At 40.4% G+C, this 18,188-nt stretch overlaps 1 protein-coding gene across 3 annotated transcripts in view; it reads right to left on the reverse strand.

Moving 5' to 3' along the window:
• The window catches only part of B3glct (beta 3-glucosyltransferase), a 108,569-nt gene that overhangs the window by 33,128 nt on the left and 57,253 nt on the right, over positions 1-18,188 (reverse strand). For all 3 annotated transcript variants that reach the window (XM_070003016.1, XM_070003017.1, XM_070003018.1), the window contains exons 8-10: positions 12,209-12,272; positions 6,972-7,091; positions 4,773-4,842 (exon numbers count right to left, since the gene is read on the reverse strand). In XM_070003016.1, coding sequence (XP_069859117.1) covers positions 4,773-4,842; positions 6,972-7,091; positions 12,209-12,272 — 254 coding nt within the window. The remainder of the gene's footprint in view (positions 1-4,772; positions 4,843-6,971; positions 7,092-12,208; positions 12,273-18,188) is intronic.

Consider the following 18,188-nt stretch of genomic DNA (forward strand, 5'->3'; position numbering starts at 1 on the left):
CAAGCTGCAAAGTAAAACTCCAGCAATCATTTCCTTGATGATCTATAATCTTAAATACCGTATGTAACATTAACATATAATAATATAATAATAAAACTTAATACCATATATAATCCTTTCAAAAATGTCTTTCAAATCCCACTAACTACTTGTATCTCAGGGAATGTTTCTGTTTTGCTGGTGTCAATATGCACTGCTTGCTGGAGCCAAAAACTAAAATATATCTTGTATGTATTCTAAGAATGTTCTATTGCTTTTCTATCAAATTCCAGACCAATTCTATTACACAGATGTTTCATAATTAAGGGGGAAAAGACAATATTTAAAATATTTTTAAAAATTTGGAACTTGGATCTTTTTATCAATGAGAATAGTAATAAAATGAATTCAAGTCAGATACCAATGGCTCACACCTGCAATTTTAGCTACTCAGGAGGCTAAGATCCAGAGAATTGAGGTTTAAAGCAAGTTCAGGGAGAAAAGTCTGCTAGATATCATCTCCAAAGTAAACAGCAAACAAAATGCTGGGCTGGAAGTATGGTTCAAATGGTAGAACACCAACTCAGCAAGCAAGCTGAGCAAGTTTGAAGCCCTGAGTCTAAACCCCAGGATTGCCACAAAGAGGAGAGGAGGGAGAGGAGGGAGAGGAGAGGGGAGGAAAGGGGAGGGGAGAGGTAGAGAGAGGAGAGGAGAGGAGAGGAGAGGAGAGGAGAGGAGAGGAGAGGAGAGGAGAGGAGAGGAGAGGAGAGGAGAGGAGAGGAGAGAGAGGGGGGGGAAGAGGAGGCGAGGGGGTAGAGAAAGAGAAAGAAAGAGAAACATGAAAGAAAAAGAAAAGGAAAGAAGAAAGGAGGGAGGGAGGGAGGGAGGGAAGAAAGGGGAAAACCCTAAACATATTTTCCATTGCCACTCAGTCCTTCATCTCCATCTGGGGAGAAGATCAACACTAATAAAGTAGGAGTGTATGCCCACAAGCAACAGTACAGCACACTCTTGGTTTTTCAAAACTAAGTACAATTTCTTATTTACAGTGTTTTTCCTTCATTGTCATTTGGCCTTTGTTTCTCTAAGTATTTCTACCCCAAAGAGCACAAAATACGAAGAAGAAAAAAAGCATAACAGTAACAAAAACTAATCCACCCATGTATTCTCCTGGCTGTGACAATATGTTTGGGCAGGGGTGGTAGTTTGAATTCTTACCCAATGTGTACTGTAGATCACATGTGTTCTGTTAGAAATAAAAGCAGTTGTGGTCCAATTTCAATACAAGGCATTTGATTCTGAGTGGAAAATTACTAGTAGCTAACTTGCATGGTGACTTGAGGATGTGACAATTCATGTATTTGAAAGTCGGTGGACAGATTAGAAGAGGGAAGGTGAATAGCAGAGAAGAATGAACTATAACAAAATAGGAAAATGGATAGAAACAGTGTACATACCAAAAAAGCACATATCCAGAAAAGATTTCCTGACACAAAAGAATAAGGAGGAGTGCAGATAGCCAAAATTCCAAAAGCCCATTTCTAAAATTCAACCAAACTCATGAAGTGAATGTATTCAAGTCAACCAATAGAAAGTATGTAAACTTAAGTCACAACTAGGAGAATAAATGCAAACCCCATTGTACTCAACCAATGTGGAACTTGGGGAGGAACCTCAGATCCTGAGGGATCACTTGCTTGTTCTAGCAGCCAAGGCTGTGCCTGCCAGTCAGACAATCATTTTCCAAGACCACCCACTGATGTCTGGTTTGTATTCCCCCCGCACGCATGCCCGTGAGCTGATTCTCAGGCTTGAACTCAGGGCCTTGGCACCATCTCTGAGCATTTTTGCTGAATGCTGGCACACTTGAGCCACAGCTCCACTCCCAGCTTTTTGGTGGTTAATTGGAGATAAGAATCATGGACTTTCTTGTCCATCCTCAGATCTCAGCCTCTCGAGTAGCTAGGATTACAGGCATGAACCAACAACACTGGCCTTCCTAAACCAACAACACTGGCCTTCCTATACTTATCTTCAAGTCCATCATTTAAGCCTGAATTGGTATGTTTTTCATAGTTCCAATTTTTTGTTATCTTCATTGCCACTGAAAGTGAAAAGCCAGCTCTTAGAGCTCTTGGCCAAATCCGAACTGACCTTGAGCATAGCAGGGTATCAACATAAATGTCAAAGCCAATTTATCAAACGGTGAGACTATAATATATCTAAGGAGCTGTGAGCAGAGCTGAGACATGTAGAAAGAACATGGGGCTTCTGGAGCTAGAAACCCAAGTCCTGCTTCCCCTCTTCAGGAGGGGAAGGATCTATGCCAGTTGTCAATGATGTTTACAGTCAGCTTTTTCTACAATATCAAGTGAATAACAGTGACTATCACATCAGGATGAAGTGTCAACATGAAATTAGATGGTGAAATACATGCGAGAAACACACCAAACACAACAAAAACATAGCAGTGAAAAGCCACTACTGTGGCACTGTTTTTGTCACTAATTAGGAGATTGTTCTTTGGGACAACTGGCTAGACAAGACTTCTAACAGAGGGGTGGACACCAGAGGCCTGTGCAGGCTTCACTTATGCCCAGCCAAGTTCTTAAAATGCTGCCAACTTAGGACTATCTTTTCACATACTTCTAAGTTTAAAGAGGGCTGGCCACTGAAACCCAATTAAGATATTTATTGTCTCATGACTCAATCACCCAACATTGAAATTAACAAATGATCAATGTATCCAGCTTGGGGAAGTTTCTCTGTAATGTTCCTAACAGGCTTTTAAAATTTTGTAATTTTAAATACCTTTGAATCAAAATCCAGCTATAAAAGCAGTTGATACATATCTGAATAAATCTCAGTGTTTAAAAATACTATATTAAGATGAGCAAACTTTTATTTCTGCAGACCAAAATAAAAAATCCAGCAATGATAGAGTCCCTAATTTTACTGCTTCTGTGTTCATCTGAAAAATGTATTACAAAGGTGAGTTCAACCAATAAACCAGACCCCTGAGGCTCACACCTGTATCCTAACTACTCAAGAGGCTGAGACCTGAGGATCCCAGTCCAGACAGACAAATCTAGCAGACTCTTAGTACCATAAACCACCTGCAAAAAGCTGGAAGTGAAGCTATGATTCCAATGGGAAAGTGCCAGCCATGATCAAAGAAAGAGGGAGAGAGGGAAAAAGAGAGGGAGAGAGGGAGGGGGAGAAAGGGGAGGGAGAGAGAGGGGGAAGAGACAGAGAAGGGGGAGAGAGAAAGAGAGAGAGAAATTATTGATTATAAGTAGCCTTTAATTTATCTTGCTGTCTTAGGCAATACTGAACTCAAATCATAATATTGTTTATTTGGGAAGAATCTTCTACTTTAAAAATATAATTTGTATGCATCATATTACTTCCTAAAATATATAAATGAATTCCCCCCATCGTTCCAAATCCATAAAGATGACAGCTGGCTTAGAAATCTCTTCTACATAAATATCATACCCTTAGTACAATTGACAGTCTTTTCATGGGAAAAAAATTAAAGTAGATGCCAAATTAGAAAATGTGAAAGACTGCCTCACTTTCAATATCAGAAAAAGTGTTGCTTGAAATGAGGTGTAAAATGGGAGAAATTATGTCTATTTATATTTAGGCTATTTTTGGTTTTAAAAAACATTATCCTAACAGAATTCTATAATGACACCAAAAATGAACGGAAACAACATTTATCTGTAGGCCAGGGTCTCCTGAAGAAGGGTTGCTGCTTCAAAGGAAACTTTTTCTTTTTCTCCAATATATCTACTTAGAAGCAAATACATATTTTTATTTAAAAGAACCAAATTGCCAGGTAATGGTGGTTCATTCCTGAAATCCTGGCTACTCAGAAAACTAAGATATGAAGAATGCTGGTTCAAAGCCAGCTCAGGCAGGAAAGTCCATGAGACTCTTATCTCCTTAACCAGCAAGAAGCTAAAAGTGGAGTTGTAACTCACATAATAGTAGATAGTGTCCAGATCCAGAGTTAAGCCCCATAGTTAAGCCCCAGTACCAACACACACGCACACGAACACACGAACACACACACACACACACACACACACACACACACACACACACACACACACACGAGAGGAACCAATGTGATGTTAGAAATCAATATAAAAAGAAGAAACAGTCTTTGAATAAATTTCCTTTGTTGGCATTGTTAGCTTGAAATTCCAATTTCAGACACTAATTCCAGACCCAATAAGTCCACACATGGCTTTACAGAATGAGTAGTTACATGTTATTTCCAAAATTATACAGCTGAACTTTACTACTTCCCCTTTAAAATGCTGCTCTTAGTAATACATAAAAGGACTTTGGCCACTCTTGTTTTAATACAAAATTGTCCTTAATTAGTCATGGTGATTGAAAGGTCCAATGAGAAATGTTGAATTCAATTCAGATTTCACTTGTCATTATCCCCTTTCCTGAGTGTGTATTTTTGTGAGCATATGCGTGGTGCTCCTAGGGCTCAAATGCAGGGCCTTGCATTCTAGTTTAGCGTTTTTTGCTCATGGCTGATGCTTTGCCATTTTAGCCATAGCTTTACTCCAGCATTTTACTGGTTAGCGAGAGACAAGTGTTTTGAAACTTTTCTGCCCAATATGGCTTAAAACCATGATCTTTAGATCTCAACCCCCTAAGTAGCTAGGAATACAGGTGTAAGCCACTATTGCCCAGCTCTGGTTTGTACTTTATACCAAAGGGTAGTTTAGATTTGAGAAGTTCAGTAGAAATAACCCAAAACATACTTCTATCACCATGAAATTTCTTGCATGTTTTTACTGCAACAAAAATATCCTCTTTCTTCACAGGTTTCCCCTAAAAAAAAAAAACAAGAAGAAAAAAAAATACAACTATGAGTCACAGAGTTATCTAACATTGTGCTATGTTAGATCTTACATACTCTGGAGTCTTAATTAACCCATGTCAGGGACATCAAAGCTACTTCAGGGTGAAGTTTCTGGGGGAGAAAGGAACCTGCATTCCAACCTACTCTAGCACAGAAGACTGCACACACAAGTTCTCTCAAGCTCTCCTCATTAAGAGAAAGGGAGTAATAGTCATTAGAAGGCTGCAATTAGTAAGCACATGGAAGGTCTTTCCTTTTCCCAGCTCAGGATTTTTAAAAGAGGGGAAAATGAGGGGCAAGTATTTAAATAAATAATGAATGATTCACTTTTCTGGTCCTGGCTTTACTTCAATATTATCTTTATGTAGCCTCTATTGACTACCCAAGTCTAGGCTAAGGATGTTCTGTACTCTACCCAAGGTGATTACTTCAAAACCCCTTGAGGATGAGTGTCACAAAGACAGATGAAAGGGACCCTGAGAGACTGGTGGACAATGTGAACCCAAGCCCATCAAGTGCTACCTGTCTCAGGCTATAATAATACTCAGTCATGACTCCTCCATGCTGGTATTAATTTGTAGCAACACCCAACTCCAACTGCACAGCTCTCAAGGTACTATGAAGAGCACTGCAGAGCAAGTCGATTCCTCATTATAACACTATGTGTGTGTCATATGTTGGTGAGGATGGTTACCTTTTAAAATTGCACACACAATCTTCTGTGTGACCAAGGTAGCTGAACATGTTTTCCCTTCTGCAGAAAAACTGTTAACTATCTAGTGAGTTTGGGGGGTCTTCAGGTTCATCCTTGAAACTGGACAATAGGTTTATTGTAACAGGGAAGTCCCCTCTGAAAGTTCTGAATAGTTTACTTGAGGGTCAAATGTTAAGGGTGGAGGAATGAGCTTGTGGAGAAGGCTTATGTGTCCCAGTAAATGTTTGAAATTATGTAATCCCAGAAGTAGAATAAAAAATGCCAATCAACACAACTGTATCATCAACATAGGAAATAACCTAAGCCGAGCATATAGGAATAAAAGGCCCTAGAGTGAGAGAATTTGGGTCCATCCTGCTGCCTTCCTTACCAGCTCTGCAGCCTTCAGCAAGCACCTAATCTAACAGTGGAATGTCTTAACTTTTCTCCTTTTGCATTCTGAATTCTAAAGACAAACCACATCTAACCCATTAGGATTTTCAATTGCTGCTGGGCACTGGTGGCTCATGCCTGTACTCCTAGCTACTAGTCAGCAGGCTGAGATCTGAGGATCATAGTTTGAAACTAGCCCAGGTAGATAAAGTCCATGAGACTTTTATCTCCAATTAACTACCAGAAACCAGAAGTGACACTGTGGCTCAAAATGGCAGAGGGCTAGACTTGAGCAAAAAAGCTCAGAGACAGCTCCCAGACCCCGAGTTCAAGCCCTATGACTGACCAAAAAAAAAAAAAAACACCTAAACACTTTCTTTGGATTTAGACAATCCAAACATCTGCTGACCTTCAGAGAACTTCAAAATGTGTAACTCCTGGAAAACTTGTTTCCAAGTCCCACTGCTCACTCTTCTGAGCAGCCTTTATGTTCACATTGTTAATAAACTCTTTTTTTATAAATATGTAACTCCCCTCCTTAATCCTGTGCAGCAGCTAACACAAAACACAGATGTTTAACTTGCAGAAAAGTCATGTTTGCAACCAGTCCCAGCAGGTCAAGATTGAGTGTAACGTTTTGGAGGGGACAGAGGCAGGAAAGAGCTCTACAGGTGCCCTGGATGACCAAGACCCTCTCAGCACACAGTCTTCCTGCCCACTCCTTTCCCTTCTTACAAATGCCTTTTCACAAACCTGAGTTCATCTTTCATGAATCTCATCTCCCTGCGCTTGGCTTTGTGGTAAGCAGACTGACTTGGGGCAATAACACTAGTTCCCTCCCCTCTCTGGAAGAGAGAGTCTCTCTGGAACAGGAGGTAAGCAATAGAACTTACAGGACTGGCCACATGATTCAGGCTCAGGACTGGAGCAAAGGATGATTTATTTTTTTAAGGATATAACATACAAGGACAATGTTGTCCAGAGCATGTGCATTTTTTTTCTATTACTTACACACAGTGGTAGGAAAGAATGGAATGTGGTGGCACAGCTAGAGTCCACATCTTCCGTACAAAACTCGGCTGTGGGAGTGAGGGTAGTCCCTCTTCCTTTGTCCCAGATGTAGAGAGCAATCTGTGGCAATACAAGATACCAGAAATGAAGAAGGAACTCAGCCACCACAAGCGGGAGAAAATTGAAAATATCTCAGGGGCCTGGGGCTAGCATCTCACTCCTGTGATGTTAGCTTCTCAGGAAGCTAAGATCTGAGAATTTGGTGGTCTGAAGGCAGCCTGGGCAGTTGAGTCCATGTGACTTATTTCCAATTAACGAGCAAAAGGCAGAGAGTGAAGCGATGGCTCAAATAAGGATACAGGATGACCCATTATAACAATGAAATGTACAAGACACTATGCTGAAAATGAATGTTACAACTTTGATGGGGGGAAGAATTGAGGAGGGGGGAAAAGAGATGGTAGGGGAAAAACAAAGGAGGGAGTAACAGTGCTTGATAGGAAATGGACTCATTACCTTGCTCATGTAACTAACCCCTCTATAAAGTATCTTTACAATAAAAAATATATATTTAAATTTTTTAAAAAAAGAACCAGCCTTGAATGAAAAGGCTAAAGGAGAGCACCCTGGCCCTGAGTTCAAGCCCCAGTATCAGTTCAGAAAGAAAAAAATCTCAAAGGTAGCAGAATACATTTTCTAGAAAGTGTTACATGGAGCTGTGTCAATTTGTCAATGGCTAATAAGATTAGTTTATCAAGAATAAGCAATGACAACAATGATCCAATATTCTGACCTCCAAAACTTTCCAAATTTAACAATATGCAATTATAGGGAAGAACATATTCCACACCATCACAGAGACAGATGTAAGGAAATAGGCTGACAGCTCTGGATTCCCACAGCCACTCTGATGAAAATGTCTAAAAACATTGGATACACTGCCTTTCAAGTTGTTTAAAATATACTGACGCATTGACCCCAAAGTAGGAAAGCTGTGAGCACAAAAATGTGAGGGTGAGAAACCGTTGGAGAACAGCATCCAGGTGGCTTTGCCTAGCTGGTGCTAGCTAGGGAATGAAGAAATAAGGCCAAGACCTCACCAAGGTGGGGCACAGCTAACAATCACTGGTCACATAAAGCCAGGACCTGGGAGCTAGGTGAAAGGGAAAATAACCTCCAAATCTCATTCTGAAATTGCGTATCTAAAAATGTACTCCTCTTGATTAGTGTTACCTAAAAATGTTAAATGAGTAAGCTGTTCTCAATAGCTGGGCACTGGTGGCTCACACCTGTATTCTTAGCAACTCAAGAATGCTGAGATCTGGCAGATCACAGCTTGAAGCTATCCTGGGGTGGTGGGGGAAAATGCCATCAAGATTCCATCTCCAATTAACCAGCAAAACGGCAGGCTGGAGGAATGGCTCAAGTGGTAGAGTGCTGAGCAAGCAAGCCACAAAAAGAGGACACAAAAAGGCTGAAAAAAGAGAGATGAGAAAGAATTATGAGGCAAGGAAAGGTAGTGTAAAACTAGTCATGTCAACAAAATAAATATTAAAATGAAGAGGATTACTAGAGACAATAAATCCATTAGGAAGTGATAACCGTTTCAAGCTAGCATGTATCAAGTTAGCATAGCCTCAGTATAAACTCAAGAGCTGGCAGTTCAGAGCCATTATTCCTAAGCAAGATTTCTGCATGGCTCCCTGAGTAAATGAAATTAAATAGAAAAATGAAATGTAGGACTGGGAAGGTGGCTCAGTGGTAGAGCGCTTGCCTTGCATGCTTGAGGCCCTGGGTTCGATTCCTCAGCACCACATAAGCAAAAAGAAAAAAGCCGGGAGTGGCGCTGTGGCTCAAGTGGTAGAGCTCTAGCTTTGAGCTGAAGAGCTGATGGACAGCGCCCAGGCCCAGAGTTCAGGCCCCACGACCAGACCCCCCCCCCCGAAAAAAAGAAATGTAAAGGAGGGATGGAGGAAAGAAGGAAGAAAGAAAGGAAAGAAGAGAGGGAGGGAAGGAGGGAGGGAAGGAAGGAGGAAGGAAAGAAGGAAGGAAGGAAGGAAGGAAGGAAGGAAGGAAGGAAGGAAGGAAGGAAGGAAGGAAGGAAGGAAGGCAAAGTTTCTGAAAGGCACAATTAATGGCTTCTTTGATCTAATTGAGAGAAGCAGATTATGAAGCCCAAAATTTAGAGAATATGTATACTCTTTTCTCTATTTATGAAATTAGAACATGAACAAGGTCAAAGTGGGTCTCAAAATTCTCCCAGTGATTGTGATGTGGACAACAGTAATTCTAAGTGACAAAAACACAAAAACAACACATCCAAACACAGAGTCACAATGGAAAATATATTTTTTAAAGTAACAGCAAAAAATGCTTAAGAGCATTTTTAAAAGGTTTTTTTTAAAAAAAAAACTTCTTGCACATAATCATCATTTGAAAAATATTTATATAATCAATGATCATAAGAGCAATACACTAGGAGCTACACAGAAACCCATTGACAGAGACCATTCAGAAGACCATTACAATATAATATAATATATATATAATATAATATAAATGAATATAATACAAATACTAACGTATCTCTAGTTCTATTTCTGAGGTTGCCTCAAAAGTCCAAAAGGATGCAAAACTACTTAAGATATTCATAAATACATTTGTATGTCATAAAATATGAAAACGCTAGAGAAAGAGAATTTAGGTGTTTTTTTTAAATGCACCTGCTTTTTCAAAAAATAAGTTTTTTGTTGTGACCAAATACACTTGTGCATGTCTTTCTTAGGTTTTTGGTCTTGAGGTTGACCCTAACATTATTGTAATCTCTCAGTCATATCAGAAGTATTTTTAAGATCAGTGTTCCTTTGCAGTCTTAGTCAGATCCAATTTTCATACATGGAGGAGAATATATTCTCTGTTTTGGGTATATATTCTTTTATAGCTGTTATCACAAAGGACTGGGAAGAAGTGTATATGGTAACTGGTAATATTTCCTCTGTCATTTTTGTTTGTTTGGTTTGATAGTACTAGGATCTGAACTCAAAGCTTCCCACTTGCAAGGCAGATGCTCTAACATTTGAGCCATACTTTATCCCTTTTTGCTTTCATTACTCTTTTAATAACATTTTACAATTATGCCTAGGCCTGCCTGGCCCAGAATCCTCCTATTTATGTTTCCTATATAGGTAGAATGATAAATACACACTATCATACACAGAATTTTACTGATTATTATATAAAGTTTCAAGTTAACCGAGTTGGCCTGGAACCACAATCCTCAAAATCTATGCCTTCCAAGTAGGTACGGATTATTGGCATATGCCAACTCAACTCATTCTATTTTCTCTTTTAATCTAGGTAGGCTAATAGTAGGTTGTTAATTGGTCTTTTTTACCTTTTTGTTTTGTTTTGTTTTTTGTCAGTCGTGGGCCTGAACTCTGGGCCTGGGCGCTGTCCCTCAGCTCTTCAGCTCAAGGCTAGCACTCTACCACTTGAGCCAAAGCGACACATCCGGCTTTTTCTGCCTATATGGTGCTGAGGAATTGATCCCAGGGCCTCATGCATGCAAGGCAAGCACTATACCACTGAGCCACCTTCCAGCCCTGGTCTTTTGGCCTTTTACAAGTCAGAGATATCCTTTAGTTATGTGTTTGTGTTTAGTGTTTAATAATTTCTGAGTCTAGTTATTTCTTCCAGACATACCTAAACTGTCCTGTTTTCAATAAGTATTCTTTCTCTCCCTCCCCCACTGACCCTCTTCTCTGGTGCTGGTACTGGGGCTTGGACTCCAGGCTGAACACTCTCACTTGGCTTTTCAGATCAAGGCTGGTACTCTAACACTTGAGACACACCTCTACTTCTGGATTTTTGCTAGTTAGTTGGAGCTACAAATCTAAAAGATTTTTCTGCCTGGGCTGGAATCAAACCTCAATCCTCAGATCTCAGCCTCCTGAGTAGCTAGGATTACAGGTGTAAGCCGCCAGTGCCCAGCTTCATTCTTTCCTTTTTGAAGAGCAATAAGTATATTTCCTCTCAAACACACTGTTTCAGCATTTAAAGACACCCAAGAAATAACAGCCGTGCGCGCGCGTGCGTGCGTGCGTGTGTGCGTGCGTGCGTGCGTGTGTGTGTGTGTGTGTGTGTGTGTGTGTGTGTGTTCTTTTTGCTCCTGAAAATCTGTCATTACTACTGGACTGAATAACATGCTAAGATTTACCACAATGACATCAGCTCAGATTTCTGCAGCAAACCTGTTTTAGGGCAATCACACATAGTTTAGGAATAAAATAAAAAAGGATTTCTTAAGCATTGTTCAGATACAATTAATGGCAGTATAGATGCCACCTGCCTCCAAGGTTACAGGTAACAGATATCCATTGCATGCAAATGGAACCAACCAGGAGCCATGCTGGCAAGTAAGAGCTTTCAGTTTATGGCTCGATTCTGATCCAAAAAGCCAAGCAGAAACAAAGACATATGTCTTAGTCTGTTCAGGTTGCTATAACAAAATATCACAGGTTGGGTTGATTTTAAGTCAACAGTTTATTTCTCAGGGCTCTGAAGGCTGGTGAGTTCAAGATCAAGGTACGACCAGATTCTCTGTCCAATTGGAGCCTACTTCCTGGCTTATGGATGGCATCTTCTCCCTGTGTCTCAGATGGTATAAGGATCAAGGAAGGGGCTTTATGGGATTTCTTTTATATTGATACTAATCTCATTTGTTTGGTCCTTATCTCATGATTTTATCACCCCCCACAAAGATAAACTACATAGGGGATTAGATTTCAAATATGACTTTTTTGGGAGGATACAAACTTTCAGTATGTAGCAGCATTCCATATAACCAAAGCACCAAATAAAACTTAAGATAAGTTTTTAATGACATTTTTTCATGTTCTTTTTGTAATTCTTTATAAACAAAGAGCTATGAAACATAATTGAATCTTTCTCACTACTTCTCACCCATGTAACTAAAATGTGCTTAAAATAGAAAGCTCTAATTCACTAGAGTGCTGTGAAATTATCTCAGTAAAGAGAAGATGAGTGTGGGTGGAAAAATTCACTATTATGGAATACAAAATGACTCATATCAAAACACATGCATTAACCCAGGGTGTTCAACCCAGGGGCTCAAACAGAGGGCTTTATGCATACTAGGTAAACACTCTGTCTCTGAGCCATATTCCCAACAAAAAGCACAAACTCTAAGATTGTTAAATAAACAAACCATGACGTACCTCGTGTTTTAAATCTATTGTAAAGTCAGATTTCAGGGATTCGCTCCTTAACCTCTTGGTGAGCCTAAAACACAGAGACAATTTGGTATTTTTAGCCAAAACCATCAAGAATAACGCATTGCTGAAAGTTTCTAGTATTTGAAAACAAATTAAAATATAAAGTTTAAGGTTAAAAAAAAGAACTGTAATTTCCTTGAGAGGACTGAAAAGCATAATCCAAAGCATGTTGCTGATATATCACTCATTAGTTCAATATCTGTCCAATAACATAAAAGTACAACGTAACAAATAAAATGCCTTTGGAGGAGAGGGAAAAGCCATGACCATGATAACCTCCCATTAGATAATGGGGGGGAGGGGCAGAAAAGAAAAATAATGTATGCATGACACAGAAGTAAAAGTTGTTATTTAAACCAGGCACTGTTGGCTCATGTCTGTAATCCTAGCTACTCATGAAGCTAAGATCTGAGGACTGTGGTTCATAGCCATCTCCAATTGACCAGCAGAATGGCAGACATGGAGGCATGGCTAAAGTGATAGAGCATAAAGCCAAGGGACAGTGCATAGGCGTTCAAGCCAGGTAGCACCATTAAAGAAAAGATACAACTTCCAATAATCCCAATGAGTTATTAGCTTGTAGAATTTTTAGGGGTAAAAGGACGTGGTTTCGAAAGACTAAAGTTTTCTTTCAAGTTGTTTTATGTTTTCTTTTTCTGCTTAAAAAAGCAATCTCCCATGGCTCCTTTCCAATGGAGTTAGGCCCTGCACTCCTGACCAGCCTTGAGAGGTAGATGGATCCTCTACCATCTGGGGGCTTCTACTTCCTACACCAAGCACACTCCCTCCGCTCTTCTCTCCAGATATATAGCTGGCAAAGAAGTCTACACCCAGCCTTTACTCAGTAGGATTTTTTTCTTCAAGACCAAATCCAAGGGCACTTTTTCTGGGACACCTTTCCAGCCAGATATGCCCACCTGTATAGCAGCTTTGTTTGTATGTGGAGTACACAGCCTAGCCTTATCCCATCACAGACATTAAACTCTGTCACATCTCTCTCCATGCCATCCTTCCTCGGCAATGAAAGCAACGCATAATACAATCTAACGAGATCCTGCAATGAGCCAAGCCAACAGGTACTTTGACTCCCAAGTATGATTACATATTTACCTAGATCACTTAAACATCATATGGTTCCATTCTTGTTTATCGACCTGCAAATTTAATTAGAAACCTAATATATCCTTTAACAGAAAGAAATAATAGTTATGTTTTTGTGCATGCCAGTCATGGGGCTTGAACTCAGGACCTGGGCACTATCCCTGAGCTTCTTTAGCCAAAGCTAACTTTCTATCACTTGACCACAGCACCACTTCCAGCCTTTTCTTAAGTAGCTTATTGGAAATATGAGTTTTATGGATTTTCCTGCCCAGGCTGGCTTCTAACTATAATCCTCAGACATCAACATCCTGAGTAGCTAGGATTACATGCATGAGCCACCAGCACCTGGCTAGAAATAATAATGATTTTTTTAAAGGAAAAAGAAACACACTTCAAAATTTTAACTGGTTGAGCCATGAAAGACTTCTTTTTTAAGTCTATTTATGTATGTATGTGTGTAATTTATTTATTTATTTATTTGTCAGTCGTGGGGCTTGAACTCTGGGCCTGGGCGCTGTCCCTCAGCTCTTCAGCTCAAGGCTACCGCTCTACCACTGCGCCACTTCTGAAAGACTTCTTTTAAAAACTTACTTTTTATGGAAAATTAGTGGTGGAATGAGCAATATCACCTTTCCTTAGGTCTATGGGAAAGTAGGATAAAAACTCCATCATCACTTCAGACAGAAATTAGCTATGAAAATGAGATAGCTCAACTCAAGGAATAAATCTCCACATTGTTCTTCGGTTGCTAGTCATCATCATGTTCAATTATCTTTATTACAAACTTCTGACATGCAGCTATCTCAAAGTGGGGAGTTAATTATGCTCATCCCTTTCATTATTAGCAAATAAATGTATTTGTGCTGGTAAAACAAAACAACAACAACAACAAAAACTCCAATCTCACAGACTTCCCTGCACAGGCTGGCTTCCAACTATGATCCTTAGCCTCCTAAGTAGCTGAACCCTGCATCACTCAGCCAACCACAGACCTCATTTTTAATTACGGCATTGATTATTTCCATCATCCAGTTAATTTCCTCTTATTAGCATTCAAAGGGTGCTAATTGACATAATTTCTAATACCAAGAGGAAATGAAGTCAGCATATTAGCTTTAGCAGTGAGAAACAACAACTAAGAAGATCCAAAATGACTATTATATTTGTCTCTTTTAGCTCTAAGTATGACACTAATTTCTTCTAGAATAAGTAAGAATCTCCTAATAGCATATCATTTTAAAATACATTTTGGCCACAAGATAGTGCTATCCAGATGGATTATATCATTTAATTTGATTACTTTTCTGCATCAGGAGGAAAAAAAAGGAAACACTGTCTAAAACAACTGAAAGTTTTGCATATGTTACTACGGTAGAGTCTATATTTTTACTTTGCTTTTGCTGGCAAGGGAGAGCAAAGGGAGGCAGAGAGAAGACCATGAATACTAATTAAGTACAAGCAAGCTACAGCTTGTTGGTCTCCGTTCAGCGCTGTGAAAAGCAGGATACATAGGATGCAGAAGGTTATCTGGTACCTCATTCTCTGTTGGTGTTAGTTATGGGGGAAAATGTTGGGAATTCTCAACTTCATATGAAAGATTAGTCTCTTGTTCCTAACTCCCATCAGCCATAATTCCCTACTTCTCTGGATGGATAAATCTTTGCGTCAGCCTAAATTTATATGTTGAAATCTAATTTCTAAGGGGCTTTGGACTTTGAAGAAATGACTGGGTAGAGCCCAAGGGATTAATGCCCTTATAAAAGAGGCCCAAGGGGGCTTGTGTGACCCCTTCTACCATGTGAGGACATACTAAGAAGGTGTTATTTAAAAACTGAGAGTGCAAGTGCCTTCATCTTAGGCTTCCAAGCCTCCACAAGCCTGAGAAACATATCATACTTATAAGCGACTTCCTTATATAACATACCATGAGACAGTCATGAAACCCTTAGTTCTTCCTTCTGCCTCAGTAGAAAATATTAAGCCTAACAAGAAAAAGAGATCAGAGACCCCTACCGAGGCAGCCCCATTAGCTGTTTCCCTTGTCAACAAATGTGTTCAAGGACCTCCTGGATTCAAGGGAGGGGAAACCTGGAAATCCTGGTCTCTAAAGGGATTTCCTCCCACTTTCCTCTGGGAATATCAGAGAATGAACAGCACCAAGTATCCCCTGATCAAGGCTTATATCTGGCCTAGTGTGCAACTGCAGCCCCAGTTGGCAAAGGGCCAGACAGCTAGTCCTACTGGAGCATCAGAAAGGCTGTTAGCCGGAGTCAAGAGAAGCAGACAATGCTCTGGGCACCTCCACATCTTAGAAGCAGTGAAGCCATGGCACAGTCTAGAGATACAAGAAGGTTTTAAGCAGGTCACAGTCTCATGCCAACAAGTCAAGCAATAGGAATTGAGCTGATCTGTTATTTAAGAGGATGCTGGAAGTCAAAGATGTATGCCAAAGAGATTATTTCCATCTACACTGAAAAAAAAAAGTCTAGCCAGGCACCAGTGGCTCATGCCCTGTAATCCTAGCTACTCAGGAGGCTGAGATCTGAGGATCACAGTTTAAAGCCAGACTAGGCAGGAAAAGTCCGTGAGACTCTTATCTCCAATAAACCACTCAGAAAACCGGAGGTGGCGCGCTGTGGCTCAAGTGGTAGAGTGCTTGCCTTGAGCAGAAGAGCTAAGGGACAGCGCCCAGGCCCTATACTATGAAGGAAGTCCCTTCATAGTCTAGCCCTGATGGAGCATTTCTCTGGAGCCAGTAGGCCTTTTCTCCCTCCATCCACAGAGCTCTTGTCTGGAGAGCAAATTCTTATTCACAAAGTTGCACCTATATTCTTCTCGTCCCGTTTTCCTCAACCTTTTCTATCAGCTTTCTTTTGAGACATCTTAGTGCTGTATTTCATTCAGGTTTTTTGAGTTAGGTATTAGAAGTACCCTCGTTCTTTTGATTCCCCTTTGACTTGGACTTTTTTTTTTTTTTTTTTTTACAGTCATGGGGCTTGAGCTCTGGGCCTAGCTCAAGACTAGTGTTCTACCACTTAAGCCACAGCGCCACTTCTGGCTTTTTCTGCTTACGTGGTGCTGAGGAATCGAACCCAGGGCTTCATGCATGCAAGCACTCTACCACTGAGCCACCTTCCCAGCCCCAAACTTCATTGTCTTTAAGCAGTTGCACAAAGTTTCAATTCAGCAGGCCAATTTATGAGTACAATGCATCTTGATCAATGTCACCCTCTGCATCATTCTCCCCCATCTCTCTCAATTCTACCCATCTCAAATTACCTGGTTCCATTTTCACTTATATACACTGCATATTATGATAGCATTTCCCACTCTTCCTCTCTCCATCCATCTGTTCTCATTTCCTTGCTCCCTCCCTCCAACAACATATATTACAGCTTCTGATATTCATTTTATTAAAACTGTAAGTTAATTGTTTAAAGGAATCATACCATTACAATCCTCCCCTAAGTGTACCATAATACCTTAAAGTTATATGACTGACATGTTTAGTTAACAAGTTATACGTTGTGTATGTATAAGCATATGACCCATGGGCTGGGAAGGTGGCTCAGTAGTAGAGTGCTTGCCTTGCATGCATGAGGCCCTGGGTTCGATTCCTCAGCACCACATTAGCAAAAAGAAAAAAAGCCGGAAGTGGCACTGTAGCTCAAGTGGTAGAGCACTAGCCTTGAGCTAAAGAGCTGAGGGACAGCACCCAGGCCCAGAATTTAGGCCCACAACTGGACCCCCCCCAAAAAAAAGCATATGACCCTGCATATGTTTTCATGTGGTTATAATTTAGAGATCATTTCCACATAAGAGAAAACGTGTCCTTTTGTCTCTCTGAGCCTCACATAGTTAACGTATTTCTTTCCAAGTCCATCCATTTCCCTCTCAAGAATTTTTGCTCCAGACTAGCTTCGAATTGTGATGCTGTGTAACTAGAATTCTAGGCATGAGCCACCATGACTGGCTGGTGTTTTAGTTTCTAAATGCTCATTCTTTTCAACAAAGGTAATTGAACTAGACCTCTACCCCAAAGCTGCTGGACTTGGCCAGAAAAGTGTGTGCTGGAGCTCCTACCTTTACCCTGCACCAAACAAACTGGTTTAATTTGATGACAGAGAATGATGACCATCTCTGCTTGTCTCCTTTACCCTTTCTCTGTGGCCCTTCTAAGAGAAAGAGGAAACCATGCAGATGTTCTTCAATGATGAGGGGTGATCCAGGCATTCTTGCACAACAATCTCCAGATCTGGGTTCAGGGCCTTAGCTGGAGAAGAAACAATCCACTCTGGCTAACTTATATATAAAGTGCAATTTTCAGGACAGAGATGGCTTACAGCATTACTGCAAAATCTTGAGGGAAGAGTCTAGGCTGAGAGTCCAATAACATCCCCCAGATTTGCACAGCTAAGGAGCTGGAGACTCGGCAACCTCGGGGAACTGCTATATCGCAAATCCACCACCTTGGTTTCTGCCACCCACTCTCAAACCAACTGTCCCCATGCTATGTCTCCTCCCTCATGACTCACTTGCCAAAAAGAATTCTGATGTGGCACCACAGTCACTTGATGGAACCCACTTCACATAACTGTTGCCAAGTAACGAGAAAGGCTAGAAAACACAAGGAAAATAACCTAGAAGGAAAAAAAAAAAAACCTTCTGGATATATACACCTGACCAAAATTGGACCAGAAAAAAAAGAACATCTGAGCAGACCAATAATGACTAATAAGATTTGAGTCAGCAGTAAGCAAGTCATCAAAGAGAAATCCAGGATCAGATGACCTCACTGCTAAGTTCTACCAAACAAGAACTC

This window comes from Dipodomys merriami, unplaced genomic scaffold (genome assembly GCF_024711535.1).
Source record: "Dipodomys merriami isolate MVZ:Mamm:240054 unplaced genomic scaffold, mDipMer1.0.p SCAF_6, whole genome shotgun sequence".
Taxonomy (NCBI): domain Eukaryota; kingdom Metazoa; phylum Chordata; class Mammalia; order Rodentia; family Heteromyidae; genus Dipodomys; species Dipodomys merriami.